Genomic DNA, 25,711 nt, shown 5'->3' with positions numbered 1-25,711 from the left:
AAGACTTTTTGGGGTGAAGCCATTTATACGGCGGTCTACTTGATGAATCGATGTCCAACAAAGGCCGTTGAAAATATTTCTCCATTTCAAGCTTGGAGTGGGAGAAAGCCATCCGTGAATCACTTGAAGGTTTTTGGATCCATTTGTTATGCTCATGTTCCAAAAGTAAAAAGGAGCAAGCTTGATGAAACTAGTCAAAAGTGTGTCTTTGTGGGTTATAGCTCCCAATCAAAGGGCTATAGACTCTTCAATTTGACCACAAACAATATAATCATTTCTAGAGATGTTCTCTTTGATGAGAAGGCATATTGGGATTGGAAGGGGAATGTGGTGCAAAACCAAGTCTCTTTCAATTATGAAGAACCGGAGAGTCAAGAAGATGAAGAATGTGATGATCTTGAAGCTCCAAATCAAACTCCTCCAACTTCTCCATCAAGCTCAAGTTCCTCATCTCTAAGTTCAACTCCAAGAAGAATGAAAAGCCTTAGTGATGTGTATGCGAGTTATAATTTTTGTGTTGTTGGACCAGAGACCTTTGAAGAAGCAATCAAGGAGGAAGCTTGGAAGAAAGCTATGGAAGAGGAAATTCATGTCATCGAGAAGAACAAAACTTGGGAGTTGGTGGAAAGGTCAAAAGACAAAGAAGTTATTGGTGTGAAGTGGATTTTCAAAACAAAGCTCAACCCCGATGATTCCATTCAAAAGCACAAAGCAAGACTTGTTGCAAAAGGGAATTCTCAACAACCCGGAATCGATTTTCAAGAGACATTTGCACCGGTGGCTCGACGTGACACAATTAGATCTCTTGTTGCCTTAGCGGCATCGAAGAGATGGTTCTTGTATCAACTTGATGTGAAATCGGCCTTCTTAAATGGTGTCTTGGAGGAAGAAGTGTTTGTTGATCAACCTCAAGGCTTCATTGTCAAAGGCAAGGAACAAAAAGTGTATAAGTTGAAGAAGGCTTTATATGGGCTAAAGCAAGCTGTAACGGCCCTGATTTTCGGTAAATAAAAATTTCGTTCAATATTTGAATTTTATTTGAATTACTTATTTTTACTTTCAGTAATCCGTCGTAATTAGATTCTAGTCCTTCGGGGCCAATCGAATTAGATTCCAACCGACTACTTGGAGGAACTGAGCAACCAAACTCACCTAGTTACTAGATGAACCTTTTGAACCTTTTGCCTTTACCCATTGGTCAATAGATGTTAGGAAAATCTTTGCCCATTGGACAATAGCTTTTCTATTATTATATCTTGATAAGTACATGTATATATGCATATGTGTATTTGCCACATGCAAAAGGACATGTAGTCTTTTTATAAGGCTTAGTTTATTATTTAAAGTACTTGTCCTTTATTACCCATTGGATATTAACCATAAGGGGAATTATTACCCATTGGGTAATAGCCTTAATCTTCCAACAAAGTACAAGCTAGGCTTTGTTTAATAATCAAGATTTAGATTCCCATGTACTTTTATGCATTAAAATATTGGGGTATATCTAAACCCTAGATTTCTAAAGTACTTTATTGAATAAACTAATACAAGTACTTTATTATTATTTTAATGGGAAGAATCCTAGCCTTTTATTTAATTGGGGTACTTGGTACCACATCTATATTTAAATATAGGGCATTTGTACACATGTATCAAAACCCTAGATTTGTTTAGTACAAGATATATTTGTTTAATCAAAACATGTGCCTAATTGTAATTCTTTAATAGGGTATTTGGATTTGAAAATCTTGTACTTTTGTACTTTTATGTTATTATATGTGTATATGTATATATATGTAGTGTACTTGAGAGAGAGAGAGAGAGAGAGAGAGAGAGAGAGAGAGAGAGAGAAATGCCGAGAGAGAGAGGGAGAGGGAAGCCGAGAGAGAGAGAGAGAGAGAGAGAGGAAGAAGAAAAGAAGGAGATTTGGTTGTACCTTGACTTGATTCACCATGATCTTCTTACATCTTTCAAATCCTTGGGTGAATCTTCTTTCTAGCCAAACCTAACTCTCCATTGTACTTTTATGATTGTTTAAAACCAAAATCATGTACAATTATCTTTTCCCTCCATCAAATCTTCCAAAAATCTTCCATAATCCAATCCAAGGTACAAATCCTAGCCATGCAAGCCTAGGGTTGGCCTTTGATCTTTCAAAGATTTCATGACAAGTGTCAAAAATTGAGGTATGGAGAGAGAGGGGGGGCGGCCTTAGAGAGAGAGAGGGAGCTCAAGTTTTGGCTATAAATAGAGCCATTCCCATGCCATTCAACTCACACCTTCCCATTCTTCAACTTTCTCTCTCTAGAAATCCTTTGTTCTTTCTTTGTTCTTCTTGTTCTTGAGTTCTTCTTGTGTTCTTCAAGAAACTCATCCAAAGCCGCCACTCGACCACCCTCCGATCAAAAAAGCTTAAATAGTTTAGTCAAGATTAGGTTTCGAGAGAGACCTTTCTCTTTCGAAGCTACCGGAAGCTCCCGTAGGAAGTTACTCCGTCCGACCGCCGATTACCGTCCGTAAGCCGTTACTACCGCCTAGAAGAACGGTAAGGAAATCCTTACTTACTTCCTACTTACTCAAGTATGACGTTGTTGTTTTGAATTGCTAAGAAAGAACGGTTTTCGAAAAATTAAAACTTTACTATTTGGATCGAAGTATTCGTATTTTGATATTTCAAGGAGTATGAGCTTGCATACATGAATCGATTGTGTTACTTGTGATATATTATAGAGTTGGATGATCTTCTTAGAATGTTTCATGCTTACTTTTGTCCTACCGCGGAGTCTTTGTATGAAAATGAGACACGAGAACCGAGAAAGTAGAAACATGGCACCTAGGGTGTGGTTAATGAAAGGAAATGTATTCTGAGGAAGGAAATATTTTTGAAACTACATTATGACCAGTTTTGGTGCATAATGTGAGTTGGGTGTGTGTGTTCCAATGGGAATCCAGAATAGCGGAATCATTGTGAGGTTATGTGTGTTCCAATGGGAATCCGGAATAGCGGAATCATTGTGAGGTTATGTGTGTTCCAATGGGAATCCGGAATAGCGGAACCATTGTAAGGTTGTGTACGTTCCCATGGGAACCCGGAGCAGCGGAACCATGGTGAGGTATGGCTTGGTTATCTGCGGTAATGAGCCAATGCAATTGTGTGCCAATGGGAACCCGGCGCGGCAGAACCATTGTGAGGATACTCGGGAGACCGGCACGGCGGAACCGAGGTTGGGTGTGTAGCTTGGTTATCCGCGGTACCGAGCCAATGCAATTGTGTGCCAATGGGAACCCGGTGCGGCGGAACCATTGTGAGGATACTCGGGAACCCGGTGCGGCGGAACCGAGGTTGGGTGTGTTAAACAAATGATTTTGAAAGTTAGATTGGTATGTGAAAATGTTGACATGGTCTACGATGAGTCGCGTACGAGAAACTCAGAAAATCTTAGACATCAACGATAGTTGATTAACGAGTATGGATGTGTCATTGTTAGCTGTGTATACATGTATCATGTGGAAATCGATGATTGTATAACCTGTTGTTTGTAAGTTATGGGTTAGCGGGTATGGGATTGTTCTGCTGAGCTTTTGTAGCTCATGGTGTTACCTTTGGTGACCCTGACATATTATATCGGTGGCGACGCTGGTATAATGTGTCAGACCTTGTAGATGTTTAAGACGAACAGTTCACCGTGGAAGCTTTTGGAGCAGAGGAGCTTGCTAGGATGGAAGAGCAAGCAGAGTAGTATTAGGAACCCTAGTTTCCTTCCTTGTTGAATAAATGTACCATTTACTTATGATGTATTTATGATGTAATAATGAGCCAGACTCTCTTTATTATGTAATAAATGCCTCATTAACGTACCCAAAATTTGGGGACGTTACACAAGCACCCCGGGCATGGTATAGTGAGATTGACTCTTACTTCAATGAGAGAGGATTTCAAAGAAGCAAAAGTGAGCCAACCTTGTACATCAAGAGGCAAGGTAACACCGGTATTCTTATTGTTTCTATCTATGTTGATGATTTGGTTTTTACCGGTAGCAATGTGAAAATGATTGAGGATTTTAAAAGAGACATGATGAGGAAGTATGAAATGAGTGATTTGGATCTCTTGCATTATTTCTTGGGCATTGAAATTTATCAAAGTAAAAATGATATTTTCATTTGTCAAAGAAAGTATGCAAAAACTCTTCTTGAGAAGTTCAAGATGAGAGAATGCAAGTCGGTTGCAACTCCCTTGATTGTGAATGAGAAATTGTCAAAAGAAGATGGAAGCAAAAAGGTGGATGAATCTCTTTATAGAAGCTTGGTTGGAAGCTTGTTGTACTTGACTATCACAAGGCCGGATATCATGTATGCTACAAGCATGTTATACCGATTCATGCACAATGCAAGCAAAACTCATTTTGGAGTCGCTTAGAGGGTCTTGAGATACTTACAAGGTACACTTGATTATGGCATTTTGTATGAGAAGAATGTTGATGCAAAATTGCTAGGATTTTGTGATAGTGATTGGGCCGGATCTGTTGATGATATGAAGAGCACTTCCGGATATGCTTTTTCTCTTGGCTCGGGTGTCTTCTCATGGGCATCTAAGAAGCAACAAACCGTGGCACAATCTACCGCCGAGGCCGAGTACGTGTCGGCATCATTGGCAACTTCTCAAGCAATATGGCTAAGGAGGATTTTGGAGGATGTTGGTGAAAAGCAAGGAGAGGCTACTCCAATTTTGTGTGACAACAAATCCGCAATTGCAATGACAAAGAATCCGGTCTACCATAGCCACACCAAACACATTGCCATCAAGCATCACTTCATTCGGGAGGCCGTGGAAGATGAAGAGATTCAACTCAAGTATTGTGCAACCGAAGATCAAATGGCAGACATCTTCACCAAAGCTCTCTCAAAGGAAAAGTTTCAATATTTTAGAGAAATGTTGGGTGTTACAACAAAGCATTACGGGGGAGTGTTAAAATTAATGCTTTGCTATTATCTTTTTTTGTAATTGGGTCAAGTGTTAAGTTTGTGTTTGGGCCAAATGTTATTTTGTAATGGGCTGCTTTGTTTTCTTTTGTTTAGTGGGCCCAAGTGTTTGGGAAGTCCTGTATCCATTTTGTATGTAAGAATCCTAGTAGTATTTAAAGTGAAATGTAAGGAATGTAGGGTAAGAGAGAAAGCTGCCCCCATTTCGTGAGATACAGTGCCTTACATCTCTCCTCCCCTGTCCTTCTTTCCTACGGTTGCTGCTACTATTTTTTCGGCCAGCCAGCCATTATTTGCCCCCATTTTTGCTATTCTCTCCACTAAAATTCAAGGCTGGGCTAGGAAAATGCCAACATGCAACCCCATCAACATGGATATTGGCTCCATTGAAGCCATTGTACGCGAACTGGTTTTCATCTACAGCCATGGCTAGGGGATTCAAGCAAAAATATAAAAGTATCAAAAAAAAAAAAAAACTGATACTGGTGCGGAAGTCATTTACTAATTTTGGGAAGAGCTTTTTGCTTGCAGCAATGGATGGTCAGTTCTTGGTTGGAGATAGATTCTTCTTTGTTATTAAACACAAGGGTCTCCTTCCAAGGGTGAAACAGGGATTTGGGGAATCAACACCGTTGCATAGAGGGCAGCAGGTCAGCTAAAGAAACCTAAGTTTGTGACTGATCAATGATAATAAGTAATAACTTCACTGTGATTCCAATGTAACAGTCACCATGTCATTCTCCTCATGGTTATACTTTGATAAATGGAAGACCTCACAAACAAACCATAAGTTAAATGAAGACTACTTGAGGAACAAACCAGGATCATCTCCGTTTCACTTTGTGAGCAATGATGCTCGTGTTGGATTTTTAGTTTGGTCTGTCACTTTGCAAACTATGACGGAGTTTGACGGTAGGGGCTCTCATCGTGTCAAAACCAAGATGAATATAACCTGTAAAATGCGCAAAATGGAATTTGATAGTAAAGTGGTAGTATGGGTTTCGATCCACAGGGAAAAGAATTAATTCAACTCCAGAAATTGATTTCTAAATTAATTTAAGAGTAAAGATTTGCTGATTTCAATGATAACTAATAAATTTACTTAATAGAGACTACAGAGTTAAGATTTTTTTAGCAAGTGAAAAGAATTTTATGTGGATGGTTTAGTTCACCGTGTTTGAAATGGGGAATACTGATTTTGACTTGAGAGTTCAATGTTTGCTTCTTTGGGGAATTATTCAGACAAATGAGGAGCAGCTCCCTTCTGTCTTTTTGCATTTTCCCTAGAAGATAAGCAGTCTTTTTTTCCTGCTTGGACTGCCCTTTGGAGACTTATGGAAGAATTTTATTATTTTTTGTTTGCTTTTTGTCCCCAGGAGAGCCCCCTTTCTTGCCTTTCTTAGTTTTTGACGGTCCGAGCATCTTCAACTAATTCCTTAACCGATCTAGTCAAAGGCAGGCTATTCACGCCGAGACTAGAAAATTCACAAGAAATTACATTCTTGCGGCCTGACTCTAAGAATCAAACTCTAGTCAATTGTGTGGGGAACAAACCCACCTACCACCAAACTAACCCTTGGTGCTCCGCCTTTCTTGCCTTCCATGTATGCAATTTATATGGTGGATCAAGGACCACCATGTCTCACCACATGATGCTTTTTAATTGGTCGAAGAATGAAACTTGTAAAATTTGACTCTGTTTACACCCATTTTTGACCAAAATTCAGAAAATCAAATTGTCAGTCAGAAGGTGGCCTTGAATGTTAGTCTCAGGCTTTGGGAGGCCTTATAAATCGGTAACCTGCAGAATTGGGCTAATTTGAATGCAAAAGGGCCAATTGAGTTTGCAAAGACCTGGGACAAACTAATACCCAAAATATCATTTTCACAAATTCGGGCTCAGGACTTGCCAAGGTCTTGGGTTGACCCACTAGGTCTAAGCGTTTTATCCAGGCCTAGGCCAGTTCTTAGAAACAATAAGGCCTTCTAGTAGGTCCAAATCAATTAAAGCCTGGGTTTTTCTGACCATTTCCTGGTGAGTTCTCGATTGATTATGTTCATTGTTTGAACTTTCTTTGTTGCAGTGGTAGTTGAGAACTAGGGTTTTTGGAGACACCTGGTTGAACAATGCACGCTGGTAGAGTTTGGATTAAACCTTAGCTTTTCATGATTCAAATGTTTGACTTGTTTGATGTATGTGATCAATTTTTGGACGAGTCAGTCCACATTTTTGATTTGTTTGTTTATTTTTGTGTGATTTGAAGTCAAGTTGTTTGATATTGCGATGCTTATTTTTTTTGGTGAAAAAAAAAACAGTTGATGAACACAAATGGATAAAGGGTGGATAAGTCTTCCTAGGTTGCATCCAGCATACATTCAAGGAGTGAAGGATTTTGTAAAGTATGCATGTGGAATCAATCCTAATTCAAATGAAATCATGTGTCCGTGTAAGAAGTGCAGGAACGTCAAATTAGTGAAAAAGGAGGTACTAGGTGAACATTTAATGATAGATGGGTTTCTACCTAGTTACACGTGTTGGATCTTTCATGGCGAATTTGTAGCATCTCCTGTAGCTCGTACTGAGGATAAAGGGCAGAGTGACTCATACGAGGGTGATGAAATGCATGACCTGCTTTATGATGCCTTTGGAATTCCCCCATTTGTTCCTCCTACAAATGACACGACAGGTTCTAATAGTAACTACGGTCCAGATGAGAAAACCAAAAAATTCTTTAGTTTGTTGAAGGAAGCTGAAAGAGAGTTGTATCCAGGGTGTTCAAAGTTTTCAACCTTGTCATTCATTGTTCGGCTTCTTCATATAAAGACCCTTTCTGGTTGGACTGACAAGTCTTTCACAATGTTGCTTGAGCTACTGAAGGAGGCATTCCCTGAGGGTGACACATTACCCAAGTCGTTTTACGCAACTAGAGTTCTCCTTAAGGACTTGGGTCTCGATTACCACAAGGTAGATGCATGTCCAAAAGATTGTTCATTATATTGGAAAGATACCACTGATAGGGATAATTGCATAGTGTGTCATCATCCTAGATACAAACAGTTTGAGAAAGAGGAGATTGAAGCTAAGAAGGACCAAAAAAAGATCCCACACAAGATTGTTAGATACTTCCCGTTGATTCCAAGCCTTCAAAGATTGTTCATGACATCTGAAACAGCTTCATTGATGAAATGGCATGCAGCTAGCCGAACTAATGACAGAAAAATGAGACATCCTGCTGACACTCCTGTTTGGAAACACTATGATAATCTATATCCAGACTTTGCTTGTGAGCCTCGCAATGTTAGACTTGGTTTAGCAAGTGATGGATTCAATCCGTTCAAGTCAATGGGTATATCTTATAGTGTTTGGCCAGTGATTCTAATGCCATACAACTTACCACCGTGGTTGTGCATGAAGCAACCGTATATGTTTCTGACCTTGCTCATTGATGAACCTAATGGGCCTGGAGATAAAATTGATACATATTTGCGCCTTGTGGTAGATGAGCTAAAGCTATTGTGGGAAATTGGTGTGGACACCTATGATGCAAAAAGTAACCAAATGTTTCATGAAGCAACCGTATATGTTTCTGACCTTGCTCATTGATGAACCTAATGGGCCTGGAGATAAAATTGATACATATTTGCGCCTTGTGGTAGATGAGCTAAAGCTATTGTGGGAAATTGGTGTGGACACCTATGATGCAAAAAGTAACCAAATGTTTCGGATGCGTGCATTATTCCTATGGACAATGAATGATTTTCCTGCACTTGCAATGTTGTCAGGATGGAGCACAAAAGGTGCTCTAGCTTGTCCTCCTTGTAATGTACAAACTCGGCATCGGTACTTGCGTAATAGTCGAAAGATGTGTTACATGGGGCATCGACGATGGTTGAGTATGGAACACAAATTTCGAAAAGATGCCGCATCTTTTGATGGAACTATCGAATATGACTCATTTCCTACTCAACTATCAGGGACTGATGTTTTGAAACAATTGGGATCTAGGTTCGATAACAAATTGGTGGAGAACGATGTGTCTCAAAAATCTACTAAGAGGCGAAGAACTGAAAAAGGGGATGACAAAGTGGCTGATAATTGGAAGAAGAAGAGTATTTTCTTTGAATTGGTTACTTGGGAGTTTAACTTGATTCGCCATAATATTGATGTAATGCATAATGAGAAGAATGTTTGTGATAATATATTGTGGACAATATTGGACATGGATGGAAAGGGAAAGGACCATTTAAATGCTCGACGTGACATGGTAGACATTGGAATGCGAAAGGCACTTCACCCTATAATTGCTGGTAATAATAAGTTTTATCTGCCACATGCATGCTTTGCCATGGATAGTAGAGAGAAAACTTTGTTCTTAACGATGTTGAAGAACCTCAAAGTGCCAGATGGTTATGCATCCAATATTTCACGTTGTGTCAATCTCAAAAAAGGCACCCTCTTCGGGTTGAAAAGTCATGATAGTCATATACTAATGCAACAACTACTTCCGGTGGCGGTGAGAAATCTTTTGCCTAAACATGTGGCAAAACCTCTGATTGATTTGAGCAATTTTTATAGCCGAATTTGCTCAAAAACACTAGAAGTGGAGGAACTCGACAGTCTACAATCCCAAATTGCACTTACACTTTGCCAACTTGAGAGAATTTTCCCTCTGTGGGGGCGTGATTTCTTCGTGCTCCTTCTGGTGTGGCCGGTCTTGATGTACCTGCAAAACCGGAGGGGGTTGTTCCTCCGGGAAGAAACTCCGATGATCAAGTCAGTAGATGGGAAGAAGAAGTTTAGTAAGAACAATATGTAGGAGAGAGAAGTGTTCTTTTTACTAGATTTTTTTATATCTTTCTCAGTGGTCATGCTTCTCTATTTATAGGCAAAGAGGTGAAGTGCTGAGCAAGTTGGCCACACTTTCCACGTGTCACGTTCTGCTCGGTTGGCGCCTTTCTAGCAGGGCCAGTTAATGAACACCCCTTCCCTAGTCTTTCAGAGCCACATGGGCTGATGTCAGGAGGGTCACATCGTTCAGAGATGTCACTTCGAATGTAAGAAAGGACAGCCTAAATATCAGTAGATATTTCTGGAAGGTTCCACAATCGTCTAGGTTCGGCGGGACCCACGTCCAGCATACGAATTATCCGAGCGTATGATATCCCGGCCGAGGCACACCCTGGCCGAACAAACGGAAGTTCGTATCCGTGCGCTTGATAAAGCCCCGAGCGAACTTATGTGTCGTACGTTCGGATGTTGCTTATAATTGTTCGGTGAAGTACTCGTGGTTCTGTCTATCTTTCGGCCCAGCCGACGTCCAGACTTATTTGAAGGCGAACCGTGATAGCTTGGATGATGGGTCAAACAACGTGTGAACCCTCATCGCCCCTTTTTGACCTGGTGAACCTTCGGATATTTCGGCCCCCTACACCCTCCATCCTTTTTTGACATTATGGAGCACTTACCCATTAATTTGGTTGAGGAGGCCAAGATTGCGGGCCCAGTGCAGTACCGGTGGATGTACTTTGTAGAGAGGTTCTATCCTAAACTATTTTTTTTTGTCTTTCATGTCATATCAATGCTTTATCTTGAATGAGTTTGTCTATTTACTTGTAGGTATCTTAGGACACTTAAGTCCTATGGGCGTAGTAAAAGCAATCCAGAAGGTTCTATTGCTCAAGGATACTTGGTCGAAGAATGTATGACATTTTGCGCGAGGTACTTGCATGGTGTTGAGTCAAAGTTGCATCGACCATTAAGGAATTATGATGTGAGTGATAACCCGGAGGTCTTAATGGGTCGTGGTTTAGGAAAAGGAAAAGGATTTGTGCTGAATACCACAACACGAGTACAAGCTCATCGATATGTGTTGTCCAACTCAATTGCAATTGTCCCTTATCGGGAGTAAGTGCCTCTATACCCCAATTTAATTGTCTCTTTCTTTTTCCGATCCAATTGTAATGCTAATGCACTTTAAACTTACGTTGATTGTCTAGGGAACATCGTAAATTAATTAGAAGGACACATCGTCGTCTCAAAGATTATGATGTTGATCGCTACCATAACGAGGAATTTCCCAAATGGTTCAAATCTCATGTATGTTACACGTATTATAGGATTCTTTGGAATTTCCAAAATGATTTAGCTAACGTTAAAATTTGTTACTCTTTTAACAAACAGGTTGAACAATTGGTCATTGCTGGTATAGAGTTATCTGACGAGATTAAAACTTTGGCTATGGGACCTAGTGATAAGGCCAATAGATATAGCGGGTACCTGATTAATGGCGTCAAGTATCATACAAAGAGTCGCGAGCTTAGAAGAAAAACTCAAAATAGTGGGATTATGGTGAAAGCAAATACATGTAGCTATGCAAGTGCTAAGGACATGAATTCTGTGGAGGGTGAGGTGACGTACTACGGATACGTGACGGATATTGTTGAATTGTACTATTCATATGATCGTAGGTATGTGTTATTCAAGTGCAATTGGATTGATAATAACAAGGGACTCAAGCATGATGATTTTGGCTAAATAAGGGAGTTCTAATTTGCTGGGCTAAATAATGGATTTTGGGCCCAGATTTTGTGGGCTTTTTTAAAACTTGATTCCGGCGTTTTTGGCAAAAAAACGTTGGCGTACTACGTCATAATGATGTCACTGTAACGGACGGACGGACGCCGAATGTTAACGGCTGAACCTTTTAGACGGCATTTTTAAAAACGCCGGCAGAACTTCTACCCCGGCGTTCTTAAGCGCCGGAAATATAAGCCGACGGCCACGTCCCCGACGTTTGGTATAAAACGCCGGTGAATATTTGGCGGCGTTTAACGGATCTTTAATGGCGTTATTCAAGCGCCGGCAAATGTATTATTCCTTGTAGTGTCCTCTCCAAATCCCCTAGGATAGAGTAAATTAAGATTAACAAATGCCAAAAATATAAAAGTATCAGAAAAAAAAAAAAAAACTGATACTAGTGTGGAAGTCATTTACCAATTTCGGGAGGAGCTTTTTGCTTGCAGCAATGGATGGTTAGTTCTTGGTTGGAGATAGATTCGTCTTTGTTATTAAACATAAGGGTCTCCTTCCAAGGGAGAAACAGGGATGTGGGGAATCAACACCGTTGCACAGAGGGCAGCCGGTCAGCTAAAGAAACCTAAGTTTTTGACCGATCAATGATAATAACTTCCCTGTGATTCCAATGTTACAGTCACCATGTCATTCTCCTCATGGTTATACCAAAAAATTCAACGGACACATGCAATAAAGTTTTCTTCAACCCAATAAAGCCTATCTGTTCAAAAAATCATTTTTCTTTACTGAAAAGAACAAATTGTATTGATTTCTTCCCAAAAATTACGTTGTTTATGACGCAGGAGCAAAATAATGATAATCGGAAAAACGAAGGGTTATCTTAATTAGTTCAAAGTGTATTTTAGTTTCTAGTCAATGTCTTTTAATTTCTGGTCTAAAAATATGTGTTTTGTCTATCTAGTAAGTTGTGTCTTTGGTTAATAGTTGTTTAGGTATTTGAAAGGTCTATGTTGGAAATTGTCTAGTCTTGATGAGTCATATTTTGTAATGCCTATTTATATGAGTTCTAATGAAATGAAAAGTAGAGAGTTTGAGTTTATGAAAAATATTGTGCAAGTGTTTTCTTGCTTGAGAGTGAGTGAATCCTCCGACAATCAAGTGTGTGACTTGGTCGCGTGAGTGTCTTCCGTTGCCTCCGGTGAGTGGCTTCTCGGGACTATCCCATCCTTCCCGGGTTTCGGCTTGGACTGCCCTTTTCAGACTTATGGAAGAATTTTATTATTTTTTCTTTGCTTTTTGTCCCCAGGAGAGCCCCCTTTCTTGCCTTTCTTTGTTTTTGACGGTCCGAGCGTCCGTCAACTATATCCTTATCCGATCTAGTCAAAGGCAGGCTATTCACTCCGGAACTAAAAAATTCACAAGAAAGTACATTCTTGTGGCTTGACTCTACCCACCTACTACCAAACTAACTCTTGGTGCTCCGCCTTTCTTGCCTTCCATGTATGCAATTTATATGGTCGACGAATGAAACTTGTAAAATTTGATTCTTCGATCCGGGCATCTCGTCCACAGTGCACCACGGTCAATATAGTGAATTCCAATGAGCTCTCCTTTTGCTTCATTTGTTTTTAGCAAACTTTTGTAGAACCTGCGAAGTGCCAAAAAAAAAAAAATGCAACTTTTTGTTGTATCACATTTGAGACGTTTCCAATTCCACGACAATTGTCGTGGTACTGAAAAATGTTGAGATATAGCTTATTAGGTCTTGAAGACTTTTCCAAAGGTCACGCACCAAAAATTTACCAAATTTCGCCAATCAAATTCAGCTTATTTTTGCAAGTGGAATGCAGTTGGTGCCTCCCTTATACTCATATACACTTGGGCAGGGTTCAATTCCCATAAGCACACATCCTCCTCCCCAAATCCCCTAGGATAGAGTAAATTATGATTAACAAATGGCAAAAAAAAAAAATTCAGCTTATTTTTGGATTAAACCCGAAAAGTAAAATATTTGGACCAAATGAAATATCTTCTTTGATTTGGTGCAGAGAAACTTGACGTCTTTTTTTAGGGTACTCTTAGAACATAATAGAGGGAGTATTTTTTGCCCTCCTCTATGTATTATTTAACCTTTTGCGTGAAAATTGTATTAAAGAGAAAGTTTGAATCTGAGGTGAATTAAGTTTGAAAGGGTTTTTTTTGGTTATTAAGTGGAAAACAAATAGAGGGAGAGAAAATATTCGGGGCCGAGATGGATTTTTGTGAGATTTTCTATTAATTTCGTGCATATGTACCATGTTCCTTACACATGTTTAGCATATAGTGTAGGTATACAGGTTCTCCATGTTAAGGAAATAGAATTCCACATTGTTTAGGAGTTGAATGGGTGATCGCTTAATAACATTTGGGACCTCTTCACTCATTGCCAATTGGTTTTGAGATAGATATAAAGTTTCCACATGGTATCAGAGCAGGGCCCGTTCCATCCCACATTTTAAAAATTAACAATCCACACCCCACGATGACAGACCAGCAAAAAGGCTGCACGATGATAGGACCCAGAAGTGGCCACACGTGACAGATCTCAAATGCTGCACGTGAGGGGGGATGTTAAGGAAATAGAATCCCATATTGCTTGGGAGTGGAATGGGTGATCACTTAATAACATCTGGGACCTCTCCATTCATTGCCAATTAGTTTTGAGATGGATATAAAGTTTTCACACTCCACTTGGATGAATTTTCAAGCTAAGACCGCAACACATACGACAATCCTCTCATCTGGTTCAATCGGGATGAACCGTTTGTCTCTTTCACCTCACTGTAATATTATTCCACAAGAAGACCAGTACACGTGCTATATGGTCGTACAAAAAAAAATTTATTACGTTTAATACTATTTATCCCTCATCGATGCACTTTTTAATCTTTAAATGGATCAAGATAGGTCTCCCTCTCAAGTAGGAAAAATTTTCAGTGCCGGATGGGTACAACGTGGTGCCCGGTCAAGCCTGTATTTTCTTGCAAAGTAAGTTTGAACATAACGCTAAATCCGGAACTTGTTTTGCAGTCTCAATTTTACCTAGTTGCATTTCAATAGAGACCCAAACAGAGTTTGCAATCCAGGTTATGATTTTACTGTTATCCATATCCCATTCATCCACTTTTCAAAGGCATCATCCCTTTGATCATTCGATTTTATGGGATTCGTTTTTGTAGAGACCCATGATTATTTTCTCAAATTTTAAATTTTTAATATGTATTTCGATTATCAAAGTGTGTATAACAATGTGGATATGAGTTGGGTCAATGTGAGATGACTTGTAAGTTGTGGGAGTTGACGTGATACAATAGGAGTGAAAGGGTGAAAGTGTTATTTGTGCTATATAAGTCAAAAAAAAAAAGGGAGCAAGAGATTATTTTTTGCGCACCGCTATTCGCAGCCCTTTATTTTCTCTCATAGCCCACTACATTTCGGTAAATGGTTGTTGAAAATCATAAATAACATTTCGGTAAATTACTGTTGAAAACAAGATTATATTTCGGTAATTACATGTCGAAAATATGTTCAACTTTCGGTAAACAACTGCCGAACATACATTTTCGGTAAATATCTGTTGAAAAAAATATTATATTTCGGTAATTGGATGCTGAAAATATATCTCAATTTCGGTAACTAATTGTCGAGTATAATTGAAAATTTTTAACGGGCTATGGGAGAAAATAGAGGGCTGCGAATAGCGGCGCCCTATTTTTTTTTCTCTCTTTCCTTTTTCTTTCTTTTCTTCTTCCCGGCGTCTCTCTCGGCTCTCACCTCTCTCACCTTCTCTCTTCGATTTCATCGACCACGAGTGAGACTTTTGAAAAGTCCCAAGTACTAAAGTTGTTCTACGCGACGAGAGCTTCCTATCCATCGAAGAAAATTCACGATCGGAGCACTTCGAAGTTTCCTCCATGTTCGGGCTTGCTTCTAACCCTCGAGGTAGGGATCTCTTGCCTTCTTCACATGTTCAAGTGTTGGTTTAATGTACGAGAATCAAGTTTGATCATTTATTTTGAGTCTTGAACAAATCTGGTATATGCTGAAAATTTCGTGGGTTTTGGAAATCTGTCTTTTGGGGGCCCTTCTGCTAGGAATCAATTTTTGGTGTCTTCATAACAGTTAAATTACGTTTCAATACGAAGATTTCGGTACCAAGATCATGAAAAAACGATAATCACACAATTAGTTATGAATTTTTGAATACCGGCTGTTTCCTGGATACGCGAATCTGTGCGTGGCTGTCTTCTTTTAATTTTCTGGGCATGATGAACATTTTGGGTGGCTTTGGGTCTTTTACAGGAGGTGCATATTTAAGTTAAGAAGAGACTGGCGTTGGAATCAATTAATTTGGTTGAGTATACAATTTTTGGTGAATTTCTAAAGCTGGGTTGGTTGATAGGTGCGAAAATGGTTGCGAAACTATTTTTCTTTTGATTGTTGGGTTAATCTCATCTCGTTTCTGAACCTGGGATTTTTACTGAGTGTAGGGCTTGTCGTGGTGCAACTTTTGGCTTTGGTTTCACTATTTTTGGGTTTAAGATGAAAGAGTTATAATTTTTCAATCAATTTTACTTATTCCCGCGTAGAATCTGACAGCACTGGCGGACTTAGGTAAAATGGCCATAACTCCTAGCTCGGGACTCGAAACGACACACCGTTTGTTTTGGTAGAAACTAGACACAGAGAGCTTTCCAACGATACATCCCATGCATCGTGGGTATGTCCGAGCGATAACAGATTCGCATCCAAAATTGACCTAAATTCTGCCTTTGTACCAGTTTTTACTGTTATGTTGGAGCTATAATTGGAAGGCCGTAGTTAAGTTACCCGAACTCTGTTTTTGATGTATGATCTATGGATTCAAAGGAGAAGTCTACTTTTCAATGGTTTAAGGGTCGTCCTTGAATTCATGTTGTTTAATTGGATATGGTCAAATGTAAATGATTAATTTCGCCAATTTGATATGAGGGGGATACGATGAGTTGATCTTGGTGACTAATTGTTGGTTAAAGAGAACTAGAAAGGATAAAAGTTGATGTTTTCAGTTGAGATATGATGATGTGGTAGGATATATGGATTCAAGGAAAGGTTTGGGAATAAAATGGAATATGAATAGTGAAATGAATGGTCCGCTTAGGCTTTGATTGTTTGACTTGCTTCCATGAGAATGAGGTCTTATAGCATTGATTAACACGTCGGGTTACGTATTGACTAATGATTAGTTTGTAAATGAAATAGAAAATGAGAAGTGTAACAGTTGCTATGTGGATAAGTATACTGAAACAAGAATACGTGAGAACTTGTGGTGTATAAGGGATTGGCGTATTGATATGCGAGAAAATGACTTGACTTTGATGTTAATTGATACTTACAGAAAAATGAACAGTTTTCCCTCTTTATGTGTTGTATCCATGGGTTGGTTTAGTTTGCGTCTTTTGTTATGTGTTGGAAGTAGAGAAATGTTGAATAATGAAATTGCTCGCTCAACGAGAATATGTGACACTATATGAGTGGCATGGTGGATAATTAAATGGTAATAAGGAAGCCACGGATCCACCATAAGGTGAGATGCCGGAATGAAAGTCAGGGATCCACCATAAGGTGAGATACCTAAATGAAAGCCACGGATCTACCGAAAGGTGTGATGCCGGAATGAATATGGGACGCACGGGGTCCCTAATGCCCGGAAGTGCACAATAAAAGCCACGGATCTACCGAAAGGTGTGATGCCGGAATGAATATGGGACGCACGGGGTCTCTAATGCCCGGAAGTGCACAAGAAAGCCACGGATCTACCGAAAGGTGTGATGCCGGAATGAAATCGAAACGTGTGACATGGTGAAAACAGAGAATCTTGTTATTATTTAGTATCATACTAAGATCGAAAATGTCAGTTTGAGTTGGTAACTTGGAACGTCTAATGTGTCAATACATGTTTTCTTTTATTTTTCCCTTTAGACCTCCCTCCAAATCATTGTGGCTTGTTCTCCTGATGTGTGATAGGCATCTTGTTCTGTGTGAATGTATAATTGGTACCTCGTGGTGTGATGCAGTGTGAGAGTTTCATATATGGTATTTGCTTGTCAGATTTATAAGGGAAATCTTAATGTGGAGGAGTTTTGCTAGATGTTGAGATTTGAAGTTTGATATGGGATTGACGGGAGAGTTTCCTTGTTGTTGAGGTGCGATATTGTTCGACTTGTCATTGCTTACCTTATGTTCTAGCTCTACATGCCTAGTGTGAATATTTTTGGTGAGAGGTTGGTTAGTTGTATGAGAAAAGAAAGTAAAACATTTTGTTAAAGAACTCAGACTAATCTTTAGGTCTTTGAAATGGAAATGAAAGAGCAGGGATTGGGTTGGGTAATGCCGTAGCGGTAAGCTGAGATTTTTAAGAATATGTGTGTGTGTGGTTGAGAGTGTTGGTGTTTGAGAAATGGAGTTAAATGTTTTCCAGCGTGAGTATGACATTTTGAGCTTCACTTTTGACAAAACACGTATGTTTTTGGAAAATGTTTTCCGTTGTGATCTGTCTTCACTTCTGCATGTAATTTAGGTATGGATATCTCTACGAGCTAGTGTAGCTCACCCTATCCTTTCAGGTACTCGCCATGGCACTTAGCTTGGATTGCATGGAGTGCACATTGAGACGTCTCTTGGGGGCTTCATTGGAATTATTAAGGAGTTGTTTATCATCTAGTCTAATTCATGTTGTGTACTTCACCTGCGATTGAATGTAGTATCTTTTGGTTTGAACATATGTAAAGCTATGTATAAACTCATCTCTTTGATTATTGTGAAACCCATTTAATTGTAAATGTTTGGGAGACTTTATGTAAAAAAAAAAAAAAAATAGAGATAAGAAGAAGCGACTTGATTGGCTGTTTGGATTTACACGACATTTAAAGGAAGATATAGTTGAGAAAAAGACTTTTGTTTGTAGAAAACATATTATTATTTTAGTTGAAAATCGAGGGCGTGACAGTTTTCTTACCAATGACTGTAATTGAGACCAGCGAATTTGACGGAGATGTTTTAAACAATATCAGATGCGACCATATTCGTCGGAAAAGACTAATGAAAACAGATAATAGAGCAAGGATGCAAGAGTTATAGTGATTACCGGGTCTAGACACGTCAAAAAGGGCTTATCAAGGAAAACCAAAGTGACACACAGAAGTGATTCAGAACCAATAAACTAAATGAGATTGCCTTGCACTAGTACAAGAGACAATCATGCGAGGAAGACAGCAAACAAAACAATGGGCTCTGATACCATGTAAATTGCAGTATATGAACGTGATCCTTCAGGATCTTAATAAATCTCGACTAGAGTACATGAGCATACTTGAGCAACAAAGTCAAGACATGCACACAAGTAAATGAAAATATGATATAGCAAAATACCTGAAAATCAAAGAAAGCTATAGAAGCTGCAGAATTTAACATTCATATGCGTCTGTATATACAAATATCAGTAATATTCCATTATCTTCCTAACCGAAACTTGAACTACTTATGTCTCCTTCACCCAATAGCAGCTATCCTTGTTTTTAAGTCTTAACACATTCAAACTAACGAACTTGCAAGCTAGACCAAGGGGTTGCATGCTTGTTCCAAATTCATCTAGTCTTGGGTTCAACTCTTCTAACTCCCACTAACAAACAAACATTTCTTGCCTTTCCTCCACAAAAAAATAAAAAAATAAAAACCATGACCTAACATTATCCAAGGCATTGGAAACTTTCACATTTACCGACCGGTAGTGAGTATCGACTCTGTGCTAGATATGGAGGGAGCAGAAGACTTCACATTGGATGATGGAAATGACATGACAAATTCAGATAATGCTTCATTACCAAGACCTATTGTACCAATACTTGTGCTGTCATGAATTATCTCTGGCAACAGGACATCTCCCTCAAGGTATTGAATCACTTGCCGCATGTTGGGTCTTGTCACTGCATTGGACTTTGAGCAAAGCAGGCCTAGTTCCAAAACCAACTCCATTTCCTCCTGCAAATAATCTCCTCCCAATCTAGGATCACTTGTCTCGAGAATTGCTCCCTCTTTGAATTTCTTGAATACCCAACCAACCAAAACAACCTCGTCAGGGGACTGTTGTGGCTGTGCGGGTCTCCTTCCGCAAGCTACTTCGAGTAGGAATACACCGAAAGAAAACACATCAGTGCTTGTGGTTGCCTTTCCGGTTCTAGAAAGCTCTGGTGCAAGGTACCCAATTGTCCCCATCACACGGGAAGTTTCGAGGTTTGCTCCATGATCGTATAATCTAGCAAGACCAAAATCCCCTAGCCTTCCATTTAGATCAGCATCCAATAGAACATTACTAGCCTTCACGTCTCTGTGAAGAACAACTTGGTCCCATTCTTCGTGCAGATACAGAAGGGCGGATGCTACCCCTCTGATGATACGATAACGTTGTGCCCAGTCGAGGATTGGCTTTTCATTGCTAAATAGGAACTTGTCAAGGCTTCCGTTTGGCATATAATCGTAGACCAAGAGTAGCTCTCCCTTCCGCCGGCTATAGCCAAGGAGATGCACCAAGTTCCTGTGTCTAAGCCTTCCCATGCTAGCGATTTCGACCACAAACTCCCTCATCCCTTGTTTTGAATCATGGGAGACTTTCTTGACTGCCACTTGTTCCTTCGAAGATTGAAGTACTCCTCTATAAACCTTTCCAAAGCCTCCTGCTCCAAGATGTTCTTCAGCTATGAAACCTCTGGTAGCTTTAAAGAGATCCTTATAGGAAAACCTATGAGGGCCATATTCCCTTTCCCAATCTTCACGTATTTCTTCGTACTTTTTCCTCCTCAACATATAAAATGTCCCTCCCATTGTGATAGCCAACCCAATGGCTACTATTGTCACTGACACTATAACTCCTAGACCTGTAATTCCTAGACCGGGTTTTCTTCGATGAGGAAGTGAAGGAAGCTGTGAAATTTCGAGGCCTTGTGCTTTCCCGCTTTTATTGAAGCTCCAACCAAGAATATAGAAGGTCCCTGTAGTCAATGCCGTTTGATGAGCATAAAATATCGACACATAGAAGCCCTATATCATATCATGTTAGTTCTTAATTATGCTTAATTGGTTATTATTATTCTCCTTTTGGAAACTTATATTGATTTATTAACTTGCAGAGGAAAAAATGATATACAACTTATATTTTGGCCGTTGGATTCAAACAACCTCATGGTGCCGGCTGAGTTATTTTAACTGGTGGGTCCGAGATCAAGAGCAAACAAGGAAATTAATTTGCTATTGTACATTTCCTATTTGTCACCATACAACTTTTTTGGTAAGCATTACAAGAGGTCAAGGTCTAGCAACGTGGGAAGAAATCAAGGCCTCAGTGTATTAGGAAAGTTTGAAAACCAAAAAAATGATTCTCTTTCCATTAACAGAATTACTCGAACACATTATAAAGAAAACAAAAGGCTTCGGCTAGACACTACGGATCAGAGAATTGGGATTTTGAAGATTGCAAGGCAGCAGTTTCGGCACGTACAGGAGCAGCGGCAGAGAAGAGTCTAGGGAAGAAAAAAATAACTACTTTAATTTTGTAAGCTTTCATGGAGTTCTTTTATGATATGATTATGTGTTTTAACTTCATGAGTGGCTAAACTCTTCAACTAGGGTTGAGGATGAAGCCCCATTAACGATTATTATTTATATATTTATGAGATTTGATTTTATCCAAATATGTGATTTCGATTATGATTAAATTGCTCTTACTCCAAATCAACTGTTAGGGATAAATTTTGGATATGAGTTCAATCATATTTTTCTCATGATTTGGAATTGTCTTTAACATTGGATGCTGTTTTGTTCATCATTAACTATAAAACTGGATATTTATTGTGATTTGTTAAAAGCGGATACAATTAATGATTTGGTTTTATACTTACGAGCGGAGAGGAACAAACATTAGACTTTTTGATGAATTTTCACGATGATATTTTCCATGGTAACAGAATTAGCTTTCAGATTATCATGAAGAAATTTTGGGTAAAGTCAATGATCGTGAATATATAATGATACTAGTTAATGGGTGTGGATTCCGAAACCCTAGTATTTTCTCCTTTGATTAAAAAGAAATTTCAGTTTCCTCGTCTTTGATAATTTAGTTTATTGTTTTTACTTTTCACTTTTAGTTTAAAAATCAATCTCAAACTTCTGTCAACTAGGTTAGGGTTGGATCATTTTAAAATTATTTAGTTTTCCTATAAAAATCACAAAGTCCCTGTGGGTTCGACCTCGCTCTCGCCATACTATATTACAATACGATTCGTGCGCTTGCGAGTACATTAAAATTTCACATCACCGTTGAAGCAGAGAAACCAACATACATGGAATTTAACAGAATTGAAGAAAGATTAACGTGTGTTGACAGAAGAGACACATCTGGTTTTGGGCTCATAATAGGAGCTATTGTAACATTGAGTACATTCTCAAACCCATCATACTCTATCCAAACGTGCATTGGACTCCCACTTAAAAGCTGTAAGCTCCGATTTAATCGTTCCCTATTGGAGTAATAAGTGACGGTAGCAGATACATTTGATATTAAACTGTTAATATCAATTCCAACATGGTTATCATCTATATCATTGAGGTCAGGTTCTGGAACTGTATCAAGCTCAATTGCCAAAAGATGGTTGGAAGGGAGCCCATTGTTAGTAATATTGAGGAGCCCAAAATACTGGTTTCCCATGGCATGGGTGAAGTCCGTAGATGGGGTGATCGCAAAGGCCATCCCACAACAACTATGATTTGTTATCTTAGGAACAATGGCAAAAACAAAATGGGTGGAAAATGAAAGATCTTGGTTTAACGTGGACGAAGATGTATGAAATCTAACCGGAAGTTGGTAGAAAGCACGACCAATTTGATACTGTGAACTGTTGGTTAGCTGCAAAAGACCATTGGAACGGATTTTGGCACCCCCATCAAGCTGAATATGGGCTCCATCAAAGCCATTGTACACGAACTGGTTTTCATCTACAGCCATGGCTAGGGGATTCAAGCAAACATATAAAAGTATCAGAAAATAAACTGATATTGGTGTGGAAGTCATTTTACCAATTTCGGGAAGAGCTTCTTGCTACAGCAATGGATGGTGAGTTTCTTTAGGAGATAGATTCTTCTTTGTTTATAAAGGGATTTGGAGAGTCAACGCCGTTGCATAGAAGGCATCAAGTCAGCTAAAGAAACCTAGTCAATGACAATAACTTAACTGTGATTCCAATGTATTAGTCACCATGTCATTCTCCTCATAGCTATCCATTAATAGAGAACGGAAAGACCACACAAACAAACAATAAGTTAAATGAAGACTAATTGAGGAACAAACTGGGATCATCGCTATGTCATAGATGGAATTGGGTTCACTTCGTGAGCAATGATTCCAATATTGGATTTGTGAAGTCTGATTCTGTTTTGATTGTCACTTTGCAAACTATGCCGGGGTTTGACGGTAGGGCTCAATGGTAGCACCCCGAGGTATTGCAGTAATCGGTGATGTAAGACCCTGGGACAGATACTTTGGTTTACGCAACATATGACTAAAATCTCATTTAAATTCGAGACACAGTGAAAAGCTGTTGGGAATCGTGGATGTACGAAATTGGGGAACTCTGCAAGTCTTTATGCCGTGCTTTCTTTATGCGTTTTGATTTATTATTCTTTACGTGTGGCCGTGTGGACTTTTGGGTTGCAAATTTTATTTTTTCTCGTATTTTCTTGGACTCCATTGACTTAGAGAGAGGCGGCTTGTGGAAAAAAAAAAGACAGCTTTTTGTGGCCATGTATATTTTTCCATGACAGTAAGCACTTGACATGGCACTACAAACACAGCAGTGAATATACAGACCAAAGGGATCTCGTGGAATTTCCGAAGTACCAAACAAAAAAAAAAAGGATCTCGTGGGTAGAATGTGAGATATCTTAATAAGACATGAAGATTATGGTACTGAAAACAGCTTTGCTAGAGGTACATATACATAGGTACGTACATCGCTTATATACACATTTTTGATCCATCTCGGGTCCCAAAAAATTAATCCGAGCCGCTCATTTTGTTTAGGATCGCTATAGAAAATAAACTCTATCTGAAATCGGTAAAGGCATATAGGAAACATCAAACTTGTCTTCACAAACGAAGCCTGAATTATGAAGCAAGGTTAGATGTTTTGTAAACATTTTTACCGACATTGGATTGAGTTTATTTTCTTCAGGAACCCTAAACAATCCATTTTGAATAAAATGAGCGGCTCAAATCATTTTTTTTGGGACCCAATATTGATTCAAAACGCGTATGTACGCGATGTATGTACCTATGTGTATGTGCAAGAGAAAGGTCACGCACCAAGAAAATATAAAGAATTTCGACCATCAAATTCAACTTCTTCTTTTTTTAGGAGTTATCCCTGGATATAAAATAATGTGGACTAGATTCATTCCTTGACTTATGTTTCAGTGCAACCTTGACTTATATATGTTTGCTTGTCTTGTATTATGTTCCAACAGGCATAAAACTATTTCCAACATTAACAAGTGCTTTGCGTCAATATTCTGCGTATGTGCGTGTACGAGAGAGAGAGAGACGGGAACAATTTTTTGGAGGGTCTGAGAGTCTGAGACGTGAACAAACCGGAGAGGGGGGGTTTCTCTTGCAACGTGACCACAAGTGGTCCACAAGAAGGCAGAGTTTTTTTCTAAGCAAAACGACGCGCAATCAACCCCAAGGCCAACCCACAACAACCTCCAATTAAAGGGCAAAACTGAAAAAATCAGACCAAAATTGGCAAGCCACCAATTTCATCTTAACTTTCTTTTACTTTAAAAAAATAAAATAAAATAAAGGTGAGGATAATAAAATCAAAATCAGTTAACTGAGATGGGCCTACACTAGAACAAGAGAAAGACACCAAACGAAACAAGGGGCTGTAATACAATGTAAATTACAGAATATCAATCTTTTTTTATTTTTTTTATTAACTCCTTAAGCTAGTCTCTTTTGCGCAGCATACAACTGCAGTGACTCCTTAAGTCTTTATGCCGTGTTTTCTTCGCGTGTTTTGATTGATTATTCTTCGTGTGATTATGTGTACTTTTGTGATTATGTGTACATTTGTGAGCTATTGAAACAATAGTCCACAAAATTTTTTAGCAAAATCAACAAACACGTAAGGACAAAACAAAAAAGGAAGTCCAAAAATCTCAACCAAAACAAAGAAAAAAAAAAACCCATAGCAAAACTTAGCTTTTACTTAGCAAAAGAAAGATCTACTTGAAGACTTTTCCAAGAGAAAGGTCATGTAACAAGTATATACAGAATTGTGATGGAGATATCTTAATAGGACATGAAGATTTTTCCAAGACAGTTTTAATGGGACCTTCTTCTTTTCTCTTTTTTTTTGGTACACTGGAAAATATGTAATGGGACCTTATGGCACTGATAGACAGTTGATATTAAGGTATATTCGGTGGAGGATTTCAAAAGGTTTTTGGATGGTATTCAATTGTTAAAGCTGTAATCTTTTGGGGCGTGCATCATCCAACTTCGTGCTGGATGATTTGTTTTCCTTCTCTCTTTCGAGTTGAGCTATTTTGCTCCTTAGCTTTTCCTCTCGATGTACCCCTTCGAGTTTAAATAAAATTTCCTTTTGCCGAGAAAAAAAAAAAGAAGAGTCAGTTGTATTGGAACCTTTTGGTACTGAAAATGTGAGACAATCCAAAACACTTTTGAATGTGAGACAATAAAAAAAAAAAAAAGATTTTTTTTCAAGTTGTTAAGTGGAAAACGATAGAGGGAGAGAGAATATTAGTGGCCGAGGCAGATTTTTTTTCAAGTTGGTATCTTTTCTGACCAAATTAATCTTGTGGGTAGAATGTGATGAGGTATCTTTTCTGACCAAATTAATCTTGTGCGTAGAATGTGAGATATCTTGATACGACATCACTGAAAATGAAAGATAGCTTAATTAGGTCTTGAAGACTTTTCCAAGAGAGAGGTCCCGTACCAAAAAATGCAAAGAATTTTGCCCATCGAGTTTAAATAAAATTTCCTCTCGATGTACCCCTTCTAGCGAAGAGTTAAAACTCTCCTAACAAATAGTTTTTCTAAAATCC

At 38.9% G+C, this 25,711-nt stretch overlaps 5 protein-coding genes across 8 annotated transcripts in view; 2 read left to right on the top strand and 3 right to left on the bottom strand.

The window, feature by feature from the left end:
* The window catches only part of LOC131316566 (L-type lectin-domain containing receptor kinase SIT2-like), a 49,776-nt gene extending 29,186 nt beyond the window's left edge, over window positions 1–20,590 (bottom strand). The window contains exon 1 of the mRNA XM_058345987.1: window positions 20,467–20,590. The gene's annotated coding sequence lies outside the window, so the exon portion shown is untranslated. The remainder of the gene's footprint in view (window positions 1–20,466) is intronic.
* The window catches only part of LOC131316627 (transcription factor PCL1-like), a 96,202-nt gene that overhangs the window by 31,196 nt on the left and 39,295 nt on the right, over window positions 1–25,711 (bottom strand). The gene's annotated exons all lie outside the window — the stretch shown is intronic.
* Window positions 1–25,711, bottom strand: part of LOC131316610 (L-type lectin-domain containing receptor kinase SIT2-like) — a 69,018-nt gene that overhangs the window by 17,944 nt on the left and 25,363 nt on the right. Inside the window, exons 1-2 of one of the 4 annotated variants that reach the window (XR_009197199.1) lie at window positions 19,125–20,550; window positions 18,888–19,082 (exon numbers count right to left, since the gene is read on the bottom strand). Coding sequence is in view for 1 of the 4 variants with exons in the window: in XM_058346054.1 (XP_058202037.1) it covers window positions 19,310–20,629; window positions 21,903–22,655 (2,073 nt within the window). In the remaining 3 variants the exon portion in view is untranslated. Of the gene's footprint in view, window positions 1–18,839; window positions 20,630–21,902; window positions 23,261–25,711 lie in introns of those variants that run through there. The other 3 variants (XR_009197198.1, XM_058346054.1, XR_009197201.1) reach the window with 3 other exon arrangements.
* Window positions 7,310–8,584, top strand: LOC131331792 (uncharacterized). Its single transcript, XM_058365723.1, has one exon. It carries the CDS (start codon window positions 7,310–7,312, stop codon window positions 8,582–8,584), a length of 1,275 nt encoding a protein of 424 aa, XP_058221706.1.
* Window positions 10,418–12,694, top strand: LOC131331786 (uncharacterized). The gene is made up of 5 exons (XM_058365712.1): window positions 10,418–10,516; window positions 10,598–10,885; window positions 10,978–11,077; window positions 11,162–11,448; window positions 12,508–12,694. Exons 1-5 carry the CDS (start codon window positions 10,434–10,436, stop codon window positions 12,692–12,694), a joined length of 945 nt encoding a protein of 314 aa, XP_058221695.1. The 5' UTR covers window positions 10,418–10,433.

Source organism: Rhododendron vialii, chromosome 1a (assembly GCF_030253575.1).
Source record: "Rhododendron vialii isolate Sample 1 chromosome 1a, ASM3025357v1".
In the NCBI taxonomy this organism is placed as follows: Eukaryota; Viridiplantae; Streptophyta; class Magnoliopsida; order Ericales; family Ericaceae; genus Rhododendron; species Rhododendron vialii.
This window is presented reverse-complemented; position numbering and strand designations above follow the sequence as displayed.